Raw genomic sequence first — 18801 nt, 5'->3', positions numbered from 1 at the left:
ACTCAATCTAAATTTTTTCACAAAGAAACTAACTTTGAGTTGACACATTAGGTTTTGAAATTTAAAGCAAGCCCTTTGGAAGCTGATAAATAGGAACATTAAATAGGTTGTTACTTCCCTGGTTTTCATGCATCTCTGATTTATCTATGCATACATTTTACCTCTCTATACCGACCATTGCCATAAGCAGAGATGATATGCCCTGTTTTTGTTTCAAAAAGGGAATGTGACACTAAATCCTAAACCCAGAATCTGGATTTACCTTCATCTCTCACTAGGGCGAGACTCAGATTATGATCTGAAACCATGTGCCAAATATTTAACGTATTTCAACTGGAAAGGAGAAAAAATGGTTTATAAAGTTTGTAGCTATGTAAAGAAATACTTTCTAAGGAAAGGCAGGCATTTTACTAGCAACCTAACACCTCAGCCTTGTCAAGGGATCTGCAAGTTGCAAGAGACTTTGTAAAGCTTGCTACTGCTTAAGATGACACCTCACTGTCTGATCTCCCTGAAACACTGCAGTTATTCCCATGGTATGTCAGATGAAGAGGTATACAGAACTTGAGTTTGCACTGCAATATTAGAATGTGATAATAAAATAGAGCATACTTACCCCAAAGAGTCTGGCTTCACGCTTCTGTGTATTCCCAACACAGAAGCCACTGTCTCGTTTCAGAAGTGCAGATAATTTATGCGAATGTACTTTTTAACCTTCAAAGATAAATAATCTGTCTCCTAGAACTGTCATTTTTTTAATGTTGAATTCTCTTAAACACTTTTGAAGACCCTTAAAAGCTTTGAGTGTGCTTTACTGGAAAAATTATTATTAAATACAACATTATAGAAATGAAACAGAAGGACAAAGTTTATTCGAGGAATATGTTATAAAACTTAAGATATTCATAGGCTTTACTGTAATACTATCAGTGTTAACACAGTTTTAAAAAAGAATATCTTTTTAACAAGTAATTCCTATAAAGGATTAACAATGATGTGAACCAGATTTTTCTAAATGTTACTATGCAGATTTACAATGTGCTCAAAATTAGCATTTTTTATATGCGATTAACACTTATCCTAAAATAGCGTATTAAGTAAACCATGATGGAAAAGGTCATGCACCAAATCCTGTGATAGTTATACTTGTATGCACACACAACTATATCAATCCAAGATTGTAACATTATGAAAATATTGCACTTAAGAGTTTCTTGTTAAGGGCCTCATGGAGAGTTTCTGATCATGAAGAACACAACAGCTGAACTGTCAGACAGCACTGGCATTTATGATTAATTTTCTTTTCTGTGCTACCCAACCACATAACAAAGACCCTCAGAATCTTTAAATACTACATTCTGGATTGTCATCACAAGAGATAAGAATCAGTTTTTTGTTGTTGTTGTTGTTGTTTTTAATATACTTGTCATATTAAATATTCTTGAACAGGAGTGGACAAATCTTACACTATTTTTAATGAGCAGTTATGTAGGAGAAATAGGCTGACCCTCTGGTTAAAGAATGGAGTTAGGATAAGGCATTCTGGCTTTAATTACTGACTTTGTCATAAACTTCAACTTTGAGCAACCCCTTCTTTGCCTCAGTTTTCCACATCACAATAAACGGTAATAATACTTCACTAACTCACAGGCTTGGTTTGAGAATTAATGAGGTCCCATGTGCCACAGACTTGTAGATCCTGGCTTCTTCTTTTCACTGCGTACTGATAGGAAAGTGACATGTTCTTAATTTGAAACAGAGACTCAGTGCTGCCCTTCACCAGCACATGGAATTCACATTAATGTCAACAGGAACTGCGTTACATACACTGAGTATGTTATTTAGCCTAGAAGCAAATGAAAAAGAAATGGCAAGAAACTCCTGGATTCTCCTTGTCTGTTCTTAAAAAAGTCTAACAGTTCATGGCAGCAGATACAAAACCATCAATGAAATGATTTTTGATGGGGAAACAAGGATTGAAACTTTGTATGAGAAATGTGGAAACATACAACAGGTCCAGCCCTAGGCTACATTTGGCTTTACTGCAAGAGCACCTTCATACAAAAAGTGGAATCTAGCCACCATGACATATCATCATATGTACATATTTGTTCCAGTATAAGATAAATATGGCCTCAGCATTTCACATTTTCACACAATACGCAGCATACAGCAAGATATCATTATCTTTTTTTTTTCCCCTATGCAAGTGCCTTAGATGAGACATGAATGATAGAAATTCAGAAAAAAAGAAAAAAAAAAACCCTACAAAAACACAACCTTAGCATAAAGTAGTACCACAGGCAGTTTTTGTCCAGATGTATACACCGTACTTATATGGGAATCTGCCAGAGAAGATGTTCTTTTCTGGAAAGTGTTAATTTGAGCATAAAGCTTTAACCTCCTGCTTTGTTCTAAAGCAAAAATTGTCACAACACAAAAAGACATTTCTGTTTCGCTCAGAAAACAAAACCAAAGGCAAAAGAATAAATCAAGAACCAATTGGTTGGACACCACGAAGCTTAAGGAGGGAAACATCTCTATAACGAGCAGGCATGTTTTAAAATTTACCATTGCTTAGCCATCTAAAGAAAATGAGTCTTGGCAGCTCTGTACAGAAGGCAGGCAGGAGCTACAGCTCTGCATAATTAGGCAATAATTAATCAATCCAAGAATAACAGCCTTGTAAGTGTGGATGCACCAGTGTATGCACCAGTCTTTTACCCACTTGACTACCGCACTGCATGCAAACAGCCTAGGTCATTCAGAAGTCTGCCTGCCCTGCAGTGGAGTTTCTACACTTTGGGGTGCACGCTATTGAGCAGAACAGAATCCCTGACTGGAAAAAGACATTTTCCCACTAAAGGCCAAGAGGATTGAAAAAACAGAAGTGTGGAGCAGGTCATAAGCCTGCTTAGGAGCAGGTTGCTGGAGACACACAGCTTTTGAACAGCAGACGTCCACAGCAGTGGTGTTTTGACATCATCATGCGTATTTATGTTCTCTTTTTCTTCATAGAACAGTCAAACCGTAGGCTCTCAGAAGTTGTTTGTTTGTTTGGATATATTTTTTTCCCCCCAGTTTTAGCATTCCTACAAGCAATACAGAGTTCAGGGGATCTACTTCTTGACACAGGACACGTACAGCTAAATATGTATGCCATTCGTTACCTATCTTTCTGGTAATGACTTTCCAAAGCACGAGAAAGTACTGAGTCTTGTGCGTGCCCCAAATCCTCACCTGCTGCTTGAGAAACCAGGGAAAATTTCTGTGGGCATCTTAAAGACTGCAGTTCAGTTGTGTGTAGCCAAAGTTCCGCTCTGCTGTAATCAGCCATTAAATACCATGGACTCCCGCCTTTTAACACTACTAATAGCTTCGACTTTGAAATGTTTAGGATAAAATAAGCTAAAATTGATCTTATGAAGGTAAATTCCAGAATAGTATTGACGTGCAGAAAGAAAAGGCTTCCAGCTGCACATCCTCTTTCTGAGCCACTATTTTCTCTCAACTGAGCTCTCTCCTAACACACTAATTATATTTTATTGGTTGAATTTCATTTCTACCTTGCCTATGTTGTCACGTCTGCCATTTCTAGATGAGTTCCATCCACTCCCCCAGACACAACGTGTGTTCTATGCCCTCTGAAGCACAGCAGTGACAAGTTAGTTCAGAATCACCGCCTCAGGACCACAAAGGCATGCAGACCTGGGAATGCATCTTCACAGTAACCATAGCAGCGTGGAAGTCAGCAGTCATACGCAGGTGGACAAGACAGACATAAGAAGTGCTGGATATGGAGAAACACCCCACTAACAAGCTACTGGACACGCAGCCGCGAAGAACCGCATGAAATCAGCACGAAGGGCACTAAGACACTGTGCACCAGCACAAAACCAAGAGAGGCTTAACGACGAGCCCTCTCAAAAGCAAGCAAAGAAAGAAAGTTTCCCTGGGATTATTACTGTTATTACAGTAAATGCAGCGGTTCTCCGCCCCGGCCGCCCCGCACGGCGCAGCGCAGCGCGGAGCTCACCTGGCGCCGGCGCGGGGCTCCCTGCGGCAGTGCCCGGGGCAGAGCGGCGGCTGCCAGACGGGCCCGGCCACCTGCCCGCCGCTCTCAGCCGCTAACCGCTGTTAACACCGGCAGCAGCCGCAGCTCAAAGCGCTGTCCCGGCAAAGCGAAGGTGGAGATAACGTTCCCGCGGATCTAATCGAGTTTCTGCTGTTGCAACCGCTTTTAATTACCCTCCGAACGGCACATCGCATGGCGATCCTCTACAGACACCGGAGCGGGCGCGGCGACAGCGAGACTCCCATAAACGCTTTACAGCCCGCCCGCTGCTCAAAAAGCCACAAGTTTGGCACTTATGGAAGTCGCCCCCTCCCGTCCCGCACTTACAGGTAGGAGGTGAAGGCACTGAGGTTGGCGGGCACGGCCGTCAGCCCCAGGTCGGAGCAGTCGGCGCGGAGCAGCATGCCCTCCTGCTCGCAGCGGCACGGCGCAGGACAGCCCCGCGGGCGCTGCCCGCCGCCCAGCGCCCCCCGCCGCAGCCCGGGCAGGCAGAGCAGGAGAAGGAGGAGGAGGAGTGCGCGGTCAGCGCGGGACGTCGCCATGGCTCCCGGCTCGCACGCCCCGCGGCCGGCTGGGCTCGTGGAGCTGCTGCGGCCGCCGCAGCCGCGCCGCTGTCTGTGGTAGCATCTCAGCTTACACGCTGCTTTAAAGCCCTGCGGCCGGCACCGCGCGCCCGCTGACGCCGCCCCAGCCTTGCCCGCCGTAGCGCGGCGGCCCTGCCCGCGTCGCCGTGCGAGCGAGCGGGCGGGCGGGGAGAAGCGGGAGGCGGGGGGTACCCGGGGCGGGGCGGCCGCAGCGCCTCAGGGCGGGAGCTCCCTCAGGGCAGCGGCTTCCGTCGGGGCAGCGGCGCGCGGGGAGCGGTCGTGAAATGGCGGTTGGCCCCCTCTTTCCCTCCCTCCTTCTTTCCCCTCAAGACCGAGGAAGTGGTGAGGATGGCAAAATTTTGAACCTTTTTGTTGTGCCACATCGGTGTTGTGGCTGTTCTTTTTTGTCCCCCTCCAAATCACAGCACAGGCTCCATTCTTAGGACTCGCAACCTGATTAATGACCAAGTTCCAACCCAAGTCTTGTTTAAACTGTTGGCTGGATGGTTGGCCAAACTGCTTGCTGTGCACTGTGGAGAATTAGTTAAAGGTTTTCAGCTATGCCGTCTCTGAATCTACAATCAAGTTTGAAATGAGAGCCTAATGAAAAGGCTGGCAAAATACTGTTTTTTACATACCACCCAGGTTCTAATCCCTATTCCCACCTCTGGACCATCACTGGATGTAACCTGAGCTGCAGAAAGACTTTGCACTGGAGCTCAAGTGTTCTATTTAAATTAATAAAGAAAGAATCTGCTGTCTTGCTTGTTAGGCTGAATGCTTTGTCAATCTAGGCCAATGGGTTGGTGGAAAGCTTTCCCGGAGCATCCCCTTATTCTAAGCTAATGAGAGCAGTTGTTGAAAGCACAGATTTACAGGAAGAAATGGCCAAGTAGAAAAATTCTGCAGGAATCAGTGTGCAGTAGGATGATCTATTCCATGCCAAATCTCAGACTTCCCATGCCTAATGTCTCTGCAAAGTAGCAGTAGTTCTGTTTCATGGCAACTCTGCCCGTGACAACGGGTTAGAAAGGGATGATCTTGAAGGTCCCTTCCAACCCAAACCATTCCGTGTTGTGCTGAATGGATATGATGGTTTGATAAACTCTGAATATTTTACTTTATTCTGGGGCAAAATAGTCTTTTTTAGGCATCTGTGCTTCCTGACATTAGAGTCACAAACATTTTCTGCTGAAGGTATCAGAATAGTTTTAGTTAACAAAGAAGTAAATATTTCTCATAAATGTAGGGAAATAGTGTTTCTATAACCTGAGGCCATTACACACATATTTTCTTTGTCTAGAAAGCAAGGCATATGCTGTTCATTCCTTTTCTGTTGAGGATTTGATCTAGTTGCATGAGATATCTGAAGGTAGACAGACGGATTAATTTGTAGTGAGAGTTTAACAACGGTCCTCCTTTGAGTGTTGTTTATTTTTCATGAATACATTTGTTCTGCTAGTTACTTTCTTTGAAACATTAAATGTGCTTCTATTTAATTTAAAAAATTTTTGGAAGAAGAGTAGCTGGAGGACTAAAAGAAGGATGTGATAGGATTGGATATGGATAGTTCTTACTTTTGTGCTTTTAAATTAGACTTTACATTTTTTTTTCTTTTCATGTTTCTTACAGGTCTCTGATTCTCCACAAAGAGAAAAGGAAAAACATCTGTCAGTTTGGTAATGTTTTAGGGAGGTGCTGTTGTTTCAAAAGGCTGTTGGGACCCTAAGACTTCCTGCAGGTTCTCACATCTTGGCATACTGTCCTCGTGACTTATCCTGCAGCCAACTTTGTATTTCATCAAGGTAGTAAACAAAACCTGAAGGGTTCTCAGCAAAACATTGTCTCGAATCTCCTCCCGTTTTCCTGATACTCAAGCAAAGAAGCTGTCTTCTGGTTGTGATAATGTGATGATCCTCTAGCTTAAGGCTTATCAATAGAAAAGATATGTTCCTGGATTGCTTGTGTACTAAGAAACAAAACACATTATGTATTATATTCACACTGAAAGCACACCAATTCATACAATAGATAGATATATTTAACATGTGTCTTTTGGGCAGATCATTAATTACAGCAGGACACTTTAGATTTCGTATGAAAGTTGATTTTAAAGTACAGAACTATGAAAAGAAACTTTAACTGCTATTTCTGCTTTGGAAGCTTAAACTGGATGAAATAACTCAAAAAAAAAAAAAAAAAAAAGTAGTGTGGCTAAAGCATTTAACAATGGAAAGTTATACCTCATTCTGCAATGATTGGTTTTCCCAGCCAAAATGGAGTTTAAAGCAGAAACTGCAACAGATCCTGCACTAGCAAAGGTAGCAGCCAGTGCTTAGGTATTAAGGCAAGTCCAGTACAGAGCCAAAGTTAAAAATAAATATATAGTTGAGAAGATCAAGGTAGTTTACAGTTGAACATACCATGTTTCTTCCTTTCTTGTCCGTAATAAGTACACAGAAGGCAGTTCAACCATGTAGTTAGGCTATGGAAAGAACAAAGCTGTTGTACAGAGTGGGATTTCTTTTTCTGACCACTGGGGGAGCAAATTCGTCACTGGGCATGTTGTAGTCGTTACACTGAAACGGTTCGTTAAACAAGTGTGAAGCTCCAGTAGCGCTTAGGCTGTGCTACTGCAGAGCAGTGCTGGTGCTGCATGGTTATCTGTGCAGAAGGATTCTTTTCACTTTGCAGGACACCTGACTTATACTTTTGTTCTGGTCAGCCTCGAGGGACTGTGTATGCCATTTAGTAACTATTGCTACGTGGTGTTTTTATACATACATACAGCAGAAGGCTGTATACCATGTTCAATTTCATAGTTACCTGTCAGTAAACATTCACACTTGTGTCATGTACCTTTCTTGTTTCAGTGAGAATCTTAAGCTAGAACATGTATTTACAGTGTTCTTCAGACCAAGGCATATGGCACCATTTCTGTTTTACATAATAAATGGAGAATGGTTAGGGCAGAGTCGCTCCTAGAACCTAGAAGAAAGACAAAACTGTAATTACCCTCGCCCTATTTACCACATGGCTACAATATGTCAATTGCAATTATATTATGGATTATGTGCCATTAACTGGTTTCTGTTCAGATTTCCATGCTATTTAGGGCATGCTCAGTCATGAATCTTTAGAAACCATCTTTTTGTCTTGACTCTTTTGTTTGGCACACTGCCACCTAGCTGCTGCCTTCCATCAACGGTTCTGAAGTTATGCTAGAAGCAAGATGGCACTTTTGACAAGTGAAGCTTACCTGAAATATTCTTCAGTAGAGAAACTGCTGATGGGAAGAAGGGACAAAAATAGAAAAACAGAATTATTATTACAATTTGTACTGTGACAGTTGATTCAGTATAATTTTGAAGCAAGTTGTGATGTGCTGACATTATTTTCACTCTGAAAAAAAAAATGATTGCAAAACACACACAGAAAGTGAAAAAGTCATGTTTTTCCAGGCACATTTTAATAGGTAGTGATTCGGGAAAATAAATGAGGAAGAAATGTAAATACATAGGAGGCAGATTTACTGAATATTTATTTGGAGAGAACGAAAGCTGATCATTACAGTAACACTCAGTATAGGAAATAAAATCCACGTGTTAGAATGAAGATGTGGAAATAAGCTGTATAAAGAAACTATTACTTTGAGTTGAGGTGGATGTGACATCATTTAGGGAATTAAAGCCAGGCTGCAAAAGCATTAAGTGGATATTTGACCAAAATTGGAAAGATGTGTTTTAAATAACACTTTCAACGACACTTTTAAACTCTAGCAGTAATTGTTCTGCTACCGTATCTTTATATATCTGTATATCATATAAGGCCACAAGGTGAGAACACGTATGCTGTGCATAAATGTACATGAAGAATGCTAAGATAATACAGGAGGAGTAATATCTCCTATTAGTACAACTAATATTTGAAAACATCAGCTCTCTTTTTGGCTCATCAGTCCTTTTTTCTCAAACTGTCCATTCAAAGTTTGCCTTACTATAGCCCTAGAGAATCACCATCAGACATGATATTTTTTTAAGAACGACGAGGCATGAACAGTATGGCACCGAGGCAAGTCAAATTGCCTATGTCCTTCCTCTATCTATATTTACATGGTTTTCTGAACCATGCCTTCTGATAGTAAGTCATTGCAACAGGTCTATGAGTGAGATGGTCTGTCATGGTTTCCCATGCATTTGTCTGTTTTTACATGCGCAGGAAAGCATATGGTAGATTTGAACCCCAAATAACAAATGGTATCAAATTTTGCTCAAAAAAAGTCTGAAAAAAATATGAAAAAACATGACATTGGAAAGATACACTGTGATGGATGATTCACTGTGACCCTTTTCTCAATTGCACAGTTTCTGGACTCTTTATCACTGCACTAGAGTAACCAGTAGCCAGTCATTCAGTTTAACAGCAAATATTGAAGCCAAACACTAAGTAATTTGCATTATAGTACAATAGTGAGTCCAGAAAGTGCCATATCCAGTGGTGTTTTTCAGTGGGATTTGGAGGAAGCTCTGCAAAGTATTGCTCACTTAATACAACAAAAGTTCCATATTTCAATTGAATGTCAATACATCCACATCTATGAGGAAGTTAACTCCAGTTCATAAAGAGTTGCGGAGTTTTTTCCCTAACATTTTTAAAACATAAAACCCTTGAATATGTGGGTGTGTGGAGATATATGATGTATTTCTGTGTCCGGTACGTGCTGTGGAGATCTGCATTCTTCTTTGGGTAAAGATGAGAGTTGATACATACCATGTGCATGCATAGAGTCATTTCTTAATTTAGCAACTCATACAGAAAGTCTGTCCAATTCTTTTCATCTTTCCTTCTTTCACTGTGTCTGTGTGGCAAACACCCTGGGGTTCCTGTGGTTTTTGAAGTGTATTTGCATGATACTGTATAAAGAGCGAATACATTGTTTTGCAGTTGTTCGAAGGAGGTCACAATAATAGATTTTTTTCTTCTTCTTTTTCATTTTTTCCCTTTCTTTTTCCTTTCTTTTCTTTTTCTTTTCTTTTTTTTCTTTTTTCTTTCTTTTTTTTCCCTCTTCATTGGTAGTTGTAATAGTTTTGGTAATTTGGGGGTCAGCAGTTGTACAAAAGGAAGAAATGTATCTAAGAAGCACCTAATTGTGACAAATTAACAAGAGACTTTAGATGTGGTCTAATACCTTGTGTTCCTGGAAATCCCTCTCCAAAAGGAGGAGTTACATAGTTTTTATTTTTGTCTGAGTATTTGGCTCCTGAGCTGTAAGCACAGAAAAAGAAGATTTCTTTGCAGAAAGGGAGGCCAAGTATTTTTTGGTCACAAATAAGACCAAAATATTTCAGACATGCTATACCACTGTGATAGCAGTGCTTTTCCTATTCTTGAACTGGTCTTCAGAACAATCAAACAGAAAATACTCTACAGGACTTTATTTTTTAAGAAGTTTTGGAAAACTGCTGGCATATTGTCCAGTGCAAAAGTAAGCAACAAAGCTTTATAGTATGTAGTTAATCAGAGCAGATGTTGATGAGTCCATCTTTCTGTGGCCCCTATGTTCCATTTTTACTTTGTTAAGTTTAGCACCATTATGACAAACTGACAGGATACATTACCCACCCCTATGTTGATGTAGTCCCATCCACAGTAATGCAGAATGACACGAGGAGTGGGAAGGTTAAAGCATAGGTCTATTCCCCTAACAGATACACAAAGACTCCACCAGAACCTACCAGCGATGCAGGAAAAATTGAGTGCTTTACATAGATGTGCAAGAAACATTGCTTTTTCTTTATGGTTTACACCTGTGCAATGCCCCTGCTGCAGCTGGAGGAAGGGGACTGGCCCTGAACTGCAGCAATACATTCAGCAGGAAGAAAAAATGAAGTTGTTTGCCTGAAGCTGATGCAGACCTGAAAACTTAAGGATCCTTACGGAAAGAAACGTGGAGTAAAGTGATTACAGCCCAGATATTTATAGGAAGAGGAGAGTGGATGAGTTGGAGGAGCATTGAGTTTGAAAGAAGAACACTGGGACATTCAGAACTAAGAGGAACTTTGGAACAGGAATCACAGGGAGGTCATTACAGAGAAGAGCTGGGAAGGTGGCTCACAAAGGACTTGCAAGGGAAAGAGGTAAAAAGGCTTGGAACCTGCAGTCGTTATGAAGTACATAACTATCAAATTTCTGTGGCCTTTCTTCTACAAACTGTGCCCCTGATAGTGTTAATAGTCTGTTAATTGCTATATATTTGCATTAAATGTTTTTGAAAGTTGAAGATATATTTCTGGTTTGAATGTTAGAATCAGAGTCTGGTGTAACATTAATATGTTTTTAACATGCCTTAGGTTGCTTCTCTTCTGCTCCTTGGCAGGGCTGATGAGCTGACTGTAGGGTAGACATGGCTGTTTTGAATTGTGTTTCCCTTTGAGGCAATCAGATTACTTGAACTACCTTTCTATTTATAAACCCTGCTTAATGGAGTATCAGCATGGACCCATGACATGCAACATCTCTACAAAAGCGTGGAACAGGATGCTATATCACTGAATTTCCTCTGTCACTTTTGAAACTTTTTTGGGGGGTCTTTTTTTGTGGGTCTTTTCCAACCTTAGCGATTCTATGATTCTATGAAACCGAAGGGGTTTCTGAGTGACACTTACCAGCTCTGGCTTTAAGCTGCGAAAACTCCATCAACGTCCACCGATTGTGCAGGGAACTTTAGAGCCTCTTACAAGGCTAACAGGGTTTTCAGTGCTGGATATTACTCAGACTACTGTCATTAGCCCTGAAATGTCCAAATGCATGGCTGTTGCAGGACTTTTACAAAAATAAGTACTTGAAAGAAGTTCAAATTTATAGTCTATGGACCTGGTTCAGACCTCAGTTAAGTTCTTGTAAATCCCGAGTAAAGTTCATTTTGTAGTAGTAGCTGAAAGGGCAAGATTCAGAGCAATACAGTGTCAGTATGGTTTCACAGAAGCCAATGCATTTATTTCTGTTAATAAATCAGGCCTCTAAGCATTTGGCTACTTTTCTTTAGTAATTAATGGAGATAGTAGATGAGGAGAGAGTGTTTATACCACCCAAATTTAATCTCCTAGGCATCTCTCTGAAGCTGATTAAGAGCTATAGATTCTTCCAGAATGTAGTTCAAAGCACTTATATTAATTATTTTATGTATTTGTGGATAGTTAAACTAAGGTTGCCAAGAAAAAGCAAGCTTGCATTGACTGTGATTAGAGTTAATGTTACAGTAGAGCAGAGCTCTGAGATGTTATACTCAGGAGAGAGGAAACTCTGAGAAATAAAGGCTAATATAAAAAACTCAGGCTTAGTATTCTGATTACGTACATTTTTTTGTCTACATTTGGCTCAAAGCATGGGCCCCTGAGATAGGTGAAACTGAAGGTTGAAAGAAAATCAGTACTAATAATTTTGGTCTAATGCAACTTGGAATCTGTCAGAAGGAGCAGTGGAATAGGAAGCAGCCTTTGGTCAAGTTTAATTTTTCTCTGAAATATTTCTGTGAACTATGGTAAAAACAGATGGAATCTAAAATATACTAAGTGGAAGAAAATGACAAAAGGATAAAGCAATGCATTGTACTGAAAAATAATTACTTTAAGTTTGACCACTTGGAATGTGTTTCAAAAGCACCAAGTCAAAAGCATTTTCTTTCTACTTTTTCATTTCCATGATACATTTTCCTTTTCAGGGAACACATCTTCATCTGTAGAACAAATATGTGCTTAATGCATTTTATATTAAGAACAATAATGCTTGACGTTGAATTTTAGCAAATGTTATTATGGAAAGAAGTCGTAAGTACCAGGTCTGTTGGCCGATGATTTTAGGGACTGTTTCTTTGAACATGGAAATTTAACAAAACTGAAATGACTTGGGAAGAGAGGAAGGCTTCAGAAAGGGTGCTGTGTTGTTTGTGGGTGGCCATGCTGAATTCAGACACTTTTGCTTCAGATTTTATATCTTCTCAGCAACCTGCAGACTGACCCATTCCTTTGTAATGGAGAGCAAAATCTACATCTTCCATACAGTGTTAATTTGAGTCAAATCAGATACTACTACTCTTTAGTAATGTTCCTTTGTACCCCAGAATCTTCAGAACGACGTATTTCTGTGTGTTTATGTTATCAAAATGCAACTGCTCATTTTTGAGGCACTAGTATTTTTTTGCTGTCTTCACCTTGCAGGACTGAGTTATTAATTGAGAACAACTTAAAAACAATTTGAGATGTTACACTAACTGTGGTAATCAAAAAAAGATAATCTATATTTTAATTCAGAGTTTTAGTAGTTAGAATTTTCTCCATTTTTACTGGTATCCAGCAGTCTAACAGCAATGTTTTTCCCAATGCATTTTTAAGAGATTTTTTTTTTTTCCCAAACAGTAAGAATTTCTTCTGTTTCTTTGGGAATTTTAGATCTGAAAGAAAGCATTCGGTTAATTTCTACACTAATTTATCCTGAGGTGTAAAAATTTGAAATAATCTCAAAATAATCTATTTTGACTCTTACTATTTATGTGAGTTGATAGGTACAAGAGAATATCTTATCAGGTACATAGATATTTCTCAAATGCAGCTTCTTATATACTGTGGTCTGTCCAAATAATAGATGCTTTTGTGGCAGTTCCCTTGCATTTATTATGCAAGACTATTCCATTTTTATCTCAGCACATCACCAGAGTGAAATCTGAAGCTTAGAATTACCTTCAGGTGAATTGCAGAGAAAATGCTAAATTTACTTAACATGGAAAATATAGTACCTTTTATTAATACTTTCACACATAGAGTAATTAACATGACTTATGATAGAGCTATTGAGAAAAACATATTACAAAAAGACACTGAAGTGACAAACGACTTTCTGGAAAAGTTACTCGTAATTATTATAAATACACTTTCTGTATGCTACAAAACTTCTTTGAGACTGCCTGTGTGGACCAATTCACTGTATGTTTGCAAGGCTGGAGCCTGAAGTGGTAAGTGAAGTGAAGATGAAGATATTATTTTGACTTTTGAAAAAGTAGTGACAGACAAAAAGGCATATGAGGCCAAGGGTTAATTAAAAGATTCCAACCGTATCTATAAGCTGATCTGTGAAGAATTTGAATAGATTCCCACACAATTGTATATTCATAGCAAATAATTTCTTACTACTGATTACAGGAAGGTGGGAATTTTATTTGTTGTTTTGCCAAAAGCACACACACACAAGAGAGATTTCTGCTCAAATTAGAAGTAACTTGGCTACCACCTCTAACCAACACTCACGTTTTTGTGCAGAAGCTGTATGTTCTTTATTTTAGGGATTTCAGTGAGACCAGACCAAGTTAAAAACGTGGGCCCCCTCTGCTGGCTGCTGGTGGTGTTCTGAGCCTTTCTCCAGAATACAACTTCAAACAATGCAATTGAGAATAAATGAGTTGTAGTTTGTTTAAAACAATTAACTTCTGAGGTACTAAAAGGGATGGGAAGAGTGGAGAAGAGAGGATGCAGTATAACAACCCTAACTTGTGTAAAACTCAGCAGAAAATGAATATTCCATCTGTAACTTATTTTTAGCCATTCCCATACTCTCAAGTGTAATTTATGTCAGGATCCTTTGATTTCTTTTCAGATCTCAACTGGATAAGCCCATTAGCATCCCGAGCTGAAATTGGTCCTTCCATGAGCTGAAGATTGATATCTTCTGTGAGCCTCTCCTGTATCCAACATACAGAGTTGCATATTTCAATACTAAACATACGTAGTATATGAAAGGAACATCAAAGTTATGAAAAAGAGTTTGTATAGTATAGCCTTCAACACAATGTTCTTCTTGAATGGCCTTTTATATTCCAATGTAGAAAATGTCATTCTGCCTGTGTAAAGAGAGGGTCCTGGATCCACTTTCTGCACTTCAACTCTTTGCCTGACAGCAGGCCTTAGCAAGGAGTGAGGAGAATTATAATACAGGTGCAGAGTACAAGGCTGCAGATTAGTGAGTTCCTCAGTCATTAGTGAAAATGCTTTCCTGTCCCCTGCACCAACTGATAGCTGTTAATAAAGCTGTGGAAAATCACATACAGATTGTTTGGAAAAGAATCCTAGACTCTGGGCTTTAGACTGAGGGTTCACCTGATAGTCTCCAATATGCCTGTATAATGAGGAAAAGATACACAGACTGTATGAAAGTAAAGAAATACTTTTAACACCATGTGTTGTGAACAGCCATTACCAAAGAGCTGCTTTCCACAACCATCCACTGCACAGGAGAGAGAATATATGAATGTGAGCTCATCGTCCTTCCTCAAAGTACTTAACGACAGTACACAGGTTATATGAAAGTTTACATTGCCATAAGGAAGCAAGGAAACATACAGTATTCACAGGAGAGAGAGGCTTCTTTAGAAGATGATTCAGAGCAAAAGCCATGTTCTAGGTGTTCTTGATTTTTTTTTCCTTAGTACGGTTTTTCTTCTATAAACAGTGAAGGTAGTCTAGCAAGTCTGTTCTTTGAAGACTAAACTTATCTTTTGTGAATACTTCTTTCCCTTTCATTACTCAGGAGTCCAATATAATTTTCTTGGTTCTTCAGGCCATGGATGGAAATGGATTCCGGTTCTTATCTGATGAGTTTGAATTAGATATGAAGAAGTAGTGAGATCAGCTTACCACAACAGATTCCGTATCATCCTGCCATGAATGTATCAGATGAAAAGTTTGTTTAGCCTGTGTTGTGATTTCAGTTAAAGCTAACCCTCAAAAGAAGGACCGTGCTTTTTCTACTAATCTTCAGGAAATTTGTGTTCATAAATATGCTATCTGAATTATTATGAAATGTATTTCAAAGTTGTTTTTTTTTGTTTTGTTTTTAATGACTAAAACCTAATTCATAAAGGTCAGTTCTAAAGGAACGGTTTGAAATCTTTAAGAAACAGAGTGACCAATTCAATCCCCTGTTAGCAGTGATGAACCCAGATATAATGTCAGTAACAGTATGATGAAGGGGATACAAAACATCCTGGCAGTTTTATGGCAATAGTCCTCATGACTAATTAGTTTTCACTGGTCAAAGTACTTGATTCACTAGACAAATTTTAAGGAAATAGAAAAATATCATAATTGGAAGGTACAAAGATAAGCTGGAAAAGCCTCATGTGATCCTTAATATGTTGCTGGTCTGTTTTACCAGAAGGAATTGGCATTGAATATGTCATGGACAAAAATGGCTTTGAAGTTGCTTTATGTTTTACAGGTTGTTTTGTATCAGTGATACTTGCTGAAATGTTGAACCTACAACACAGTCCAAGGGATTAATGATAGCACTGGCATGTGCCCCTAATTGAGTCTATTCTGTTGTAACACCTACCAGATGTTATCTACAGAGAAGACTCAATCATTCTTCAATTTACTTTGTAGCATAATGTACATATATTTAAAATGATTTTAGCTATATTAACACATCTGTAACTTTTTTTATCCTTTTGATACATAACAGGCATGATAAAAGTACATAGAAACAGCAATATTCTTTCAGGAATGTGAAAGGCAACGGAAGGCATCTATAGTTAAGGCTTTGCATGGTGTATAGACTAACAAACCGGGTATTTTAGAACTCACTGTGATAACTTGACTACTTCAGACGTGTCCTGTATCAACAGCACGTATTAGATAGGTCTGCACAACTCACATTCAGCCCATGAAGACGCTGTCAGTGAAGATTGCTCTGAAAGTAATGCCTTCTATTTAATTCTGTTGATCCATGACATAAGAGGCAGATGTTGGTAGCATGGCAGTAGAGGTTGAACCTTCCCACCAATATCCTGTTATATTTTGTTGCAGTGTAACAGCTGGCAACAAAGGGGCAGTCTGACAAAACAGTGTCTTATGGGGAAATCCGTATGAAGCAAAGATGTGTCACTGAATTCCTTCATGCAGAAAAAATGGTACCCGTTGACATTCACTGATGCTTACTGAATGTTTATGGAGACCAAGCAGAGGATTGGAGTACAATGAGGTGGTGGGTGGTGTATTTCAGCAGTGGTGACAGTGACGTTGAAAGACAAGCCATGTTCCAGATGGTCATACACAGCTGTCACATCAAGAGATGAAGAAAGTCTTGATCAGCTCATCCACATGGATCAGTAGATTGCAACCAGGGATCTCTGTACAGAGCTGAATATTGGCTTAAATTGTTGGAAATGGTGATGGCAACCTGGCCATTTCCAGATGGTCATACACAGCTGTCACATCAAGAGATGAAGAAAGTCTTGATCAGCTCATCCACAGAATCAGGGATCTCTGTACAGAGCTGAATACTGGCTTAAATGTGTTGGAAATGGTGATGGCAACATTTGAATATCACTGAGTTTGTGCCAGGTGAGTCCCATGAATGTTCAAACATGAACAAAGAGGAACAGAAAGAACACCATATGCAAGTTTGTTAGAACCTGTTGAACAGATACAAGGCTGAAGGTGACAGCTCCCTGAATTGCATCATTACTGGTGCCGAGATGTAGTGTCACCACTATGAGCTGGAGTCAAAATGGCAGTCCATGGAGTGGTGACATGTGAATTCCCCATTGAGGAAAAAGAAGTTCAAGACACAGCCCTCAGAGTGATGTGCACTGTGTTTTGGGATAGTAAAGAAGTGATCCTTCTGGAGCTTGGGCAAACCATCAACTCTGACAGCTACGTCGTGATGCTATGTTGAAGGCTTGAACTTTCAGAGTCAGATACGAGAAGAAGACAACTTTTCTGTTGCAACACAATAACTCTTGAACCCACGCCAATTATAAAACTGTAGAGCACATTGCCGGTCTTGGTCGGACTGTCCTACCACACCCACCACTGACTCTGAATTTGGTGCTTTCTGATTTTCATCTGTTCAGACTGATAAAAGGTGGACTGTGTGGGCAACATTTTCCTAGCAATGACTCAGTCATAGCAGCTGTGAAACTGTGGCTGACCTCCTCTGGCGTAGATTTTGACAAGTGTGGCATGCAGGCTGTTGTTCATTTATGGAAAAAATACATAGCTAATGCTGCTAGCTATGTTGAAAAATAGTGCACTGTGGCTGAGAATTTGTTCTATCAAACTGTGTTATTGTACTCTTTGTAGCTGTGGTGGTTTCCGTGGAAATGGAAACCCTCCTGGACTCCTACCTGTGAAGCCTGCTGTAGGAGGCCTGCTTTGCAGAGAGTTGGACTAGGTGATCAGGTGTCCTCCAACCCCTACAATTCTGTGATCCCGTGAAATAAACAGGAGGTAATACTTTTGGAGCTTTAGGAATACATCTTGCTTTGATAGCATCCTCAAATTGGAAACTTGTCTCTGCTTTACACCTGGCTTTGAGACACATGATACTTGTGTGGGAATATAAGAAAGACTATTCAGAGTAGACACTGTGGAGCAAAATAAACAGCACGAGAAAGCAAGGCTGAGAACCAAGGACATCTCTAGAAGAAGAGAAAAGCAAAAGAAATGGCCCATGGCTCTGATTGGATAAGCACCTTTATGCACAGATAAGGAGTGTTTGTGGGATACTTTGTTGACATGAAAAGGTGAATGGGAAAGTTGTAAGGGTGGATGGGAAAGTAGAAGGAAAACTTGTGAGATGTGAGAACCTGTAATAAAACGATTTGTATTGTTCATATCTGAGTCCATGCCTGGTTGCCACATACTTGGATTTGAGTGATGATGTTTCAAGATTCGTTTTTAATGTGACAAAAATATTTCAGTTAACTTAGCTAGGGTGTAGTTAGGAAAGGTAGGGGGATCAGCTCACATTGAGCGCAGTGTGGTTTCAGAGACCCATTCCCTTTCACAATTATCTTGACTCCCTCAGTTGTAGGGACCAATCTTTCAGCTCACACATTGTTTTGCTAATTTTTATTGATTTTAGTGGAAATTTTGAGTCAGAAGGGATATATTATGCTACAGTGCATGGCTGTTTACCTGCCTGTGTATTTGTATATCAATATACCTGAATTTGCTATGACAGAACTGACAAATCTTTCAGGCCAAATGCCTCAGGCAGCAGAGCTAGCTCAATTCACATGAATGACTGAGGGGCTGCATTAGATGATGCTGCACAGCACAGATATGCTTGAAGAATCAAGGCCACTGCTGA

At 39.9% G+C, this 18801-nt stretch overlaps 1 protein-coding gene and 1 long non-coding RNA gene across 4 annotated transcripts in view; one reads left to right on the top strand and one right to left on the bottom strand.

The window, feature by feature from the left end:
• The window catches only part of LGR5 (leucine rich repeat containing G protein-coupled receptor 5), an 85968-nt gene extending 81274 nt beyond the window's left edge, over nucleotides 1-4694 (bottom strand). For 2 of the 3 annotated variants that reach the window (XM_425441.7, XM_040669680.2), the window contains exon 1: nucleotides 4403-4694. In XM_425441.7, the coding sequence (XP_425441.3) occupies nucleotides 4403-4617 (215 nt within the window). In that variant the 5' untranslated portion in view covers nucleotides 4618-4694. Of the gene's footprint in view, nucleotides 1-4036 lie in introns of all 3 variants that reach the window. The other variant, XM_046912467.1, reaches the window with a different exon arrangement.
• Nucleotides 4695-4877: 183 nt separating this feature from the next.
• On the top strand, nucleotides 4878-12558 carry LOC101747919. Its single transcript, XR_211033.5, has 2 exons — nucleotides 4878-5001; nucleotides 6292-12558. It is a non-coding gene; the product is annotated as an uncharacterized LOC101747919 (long non-coding RNA).
• The last annotated feature ends 6243 nt before the right edge of the window (nucleotides 12559-18801 follow it).

The sequence above is a fragment of the Gallus gallus genome, chromosome 1 (assembly GCF_016699485.2).
Source record: "Gallus gallus isolate bGalGal1 chromosome 1, bGalGal1.mat.broiler.GRCg7b, whole genome shotgun sequence".
NCBI lineage: Eukaryota > Metazoa > Chordata > Aves > Galliformes > Phasianidae > Gallus > Gallus gallus.
The sequence above is the reverse complement of the archived record's forward strand: the minus strand, read 5'-3'. Positions and strand labels throughout refer to the sequence as shown.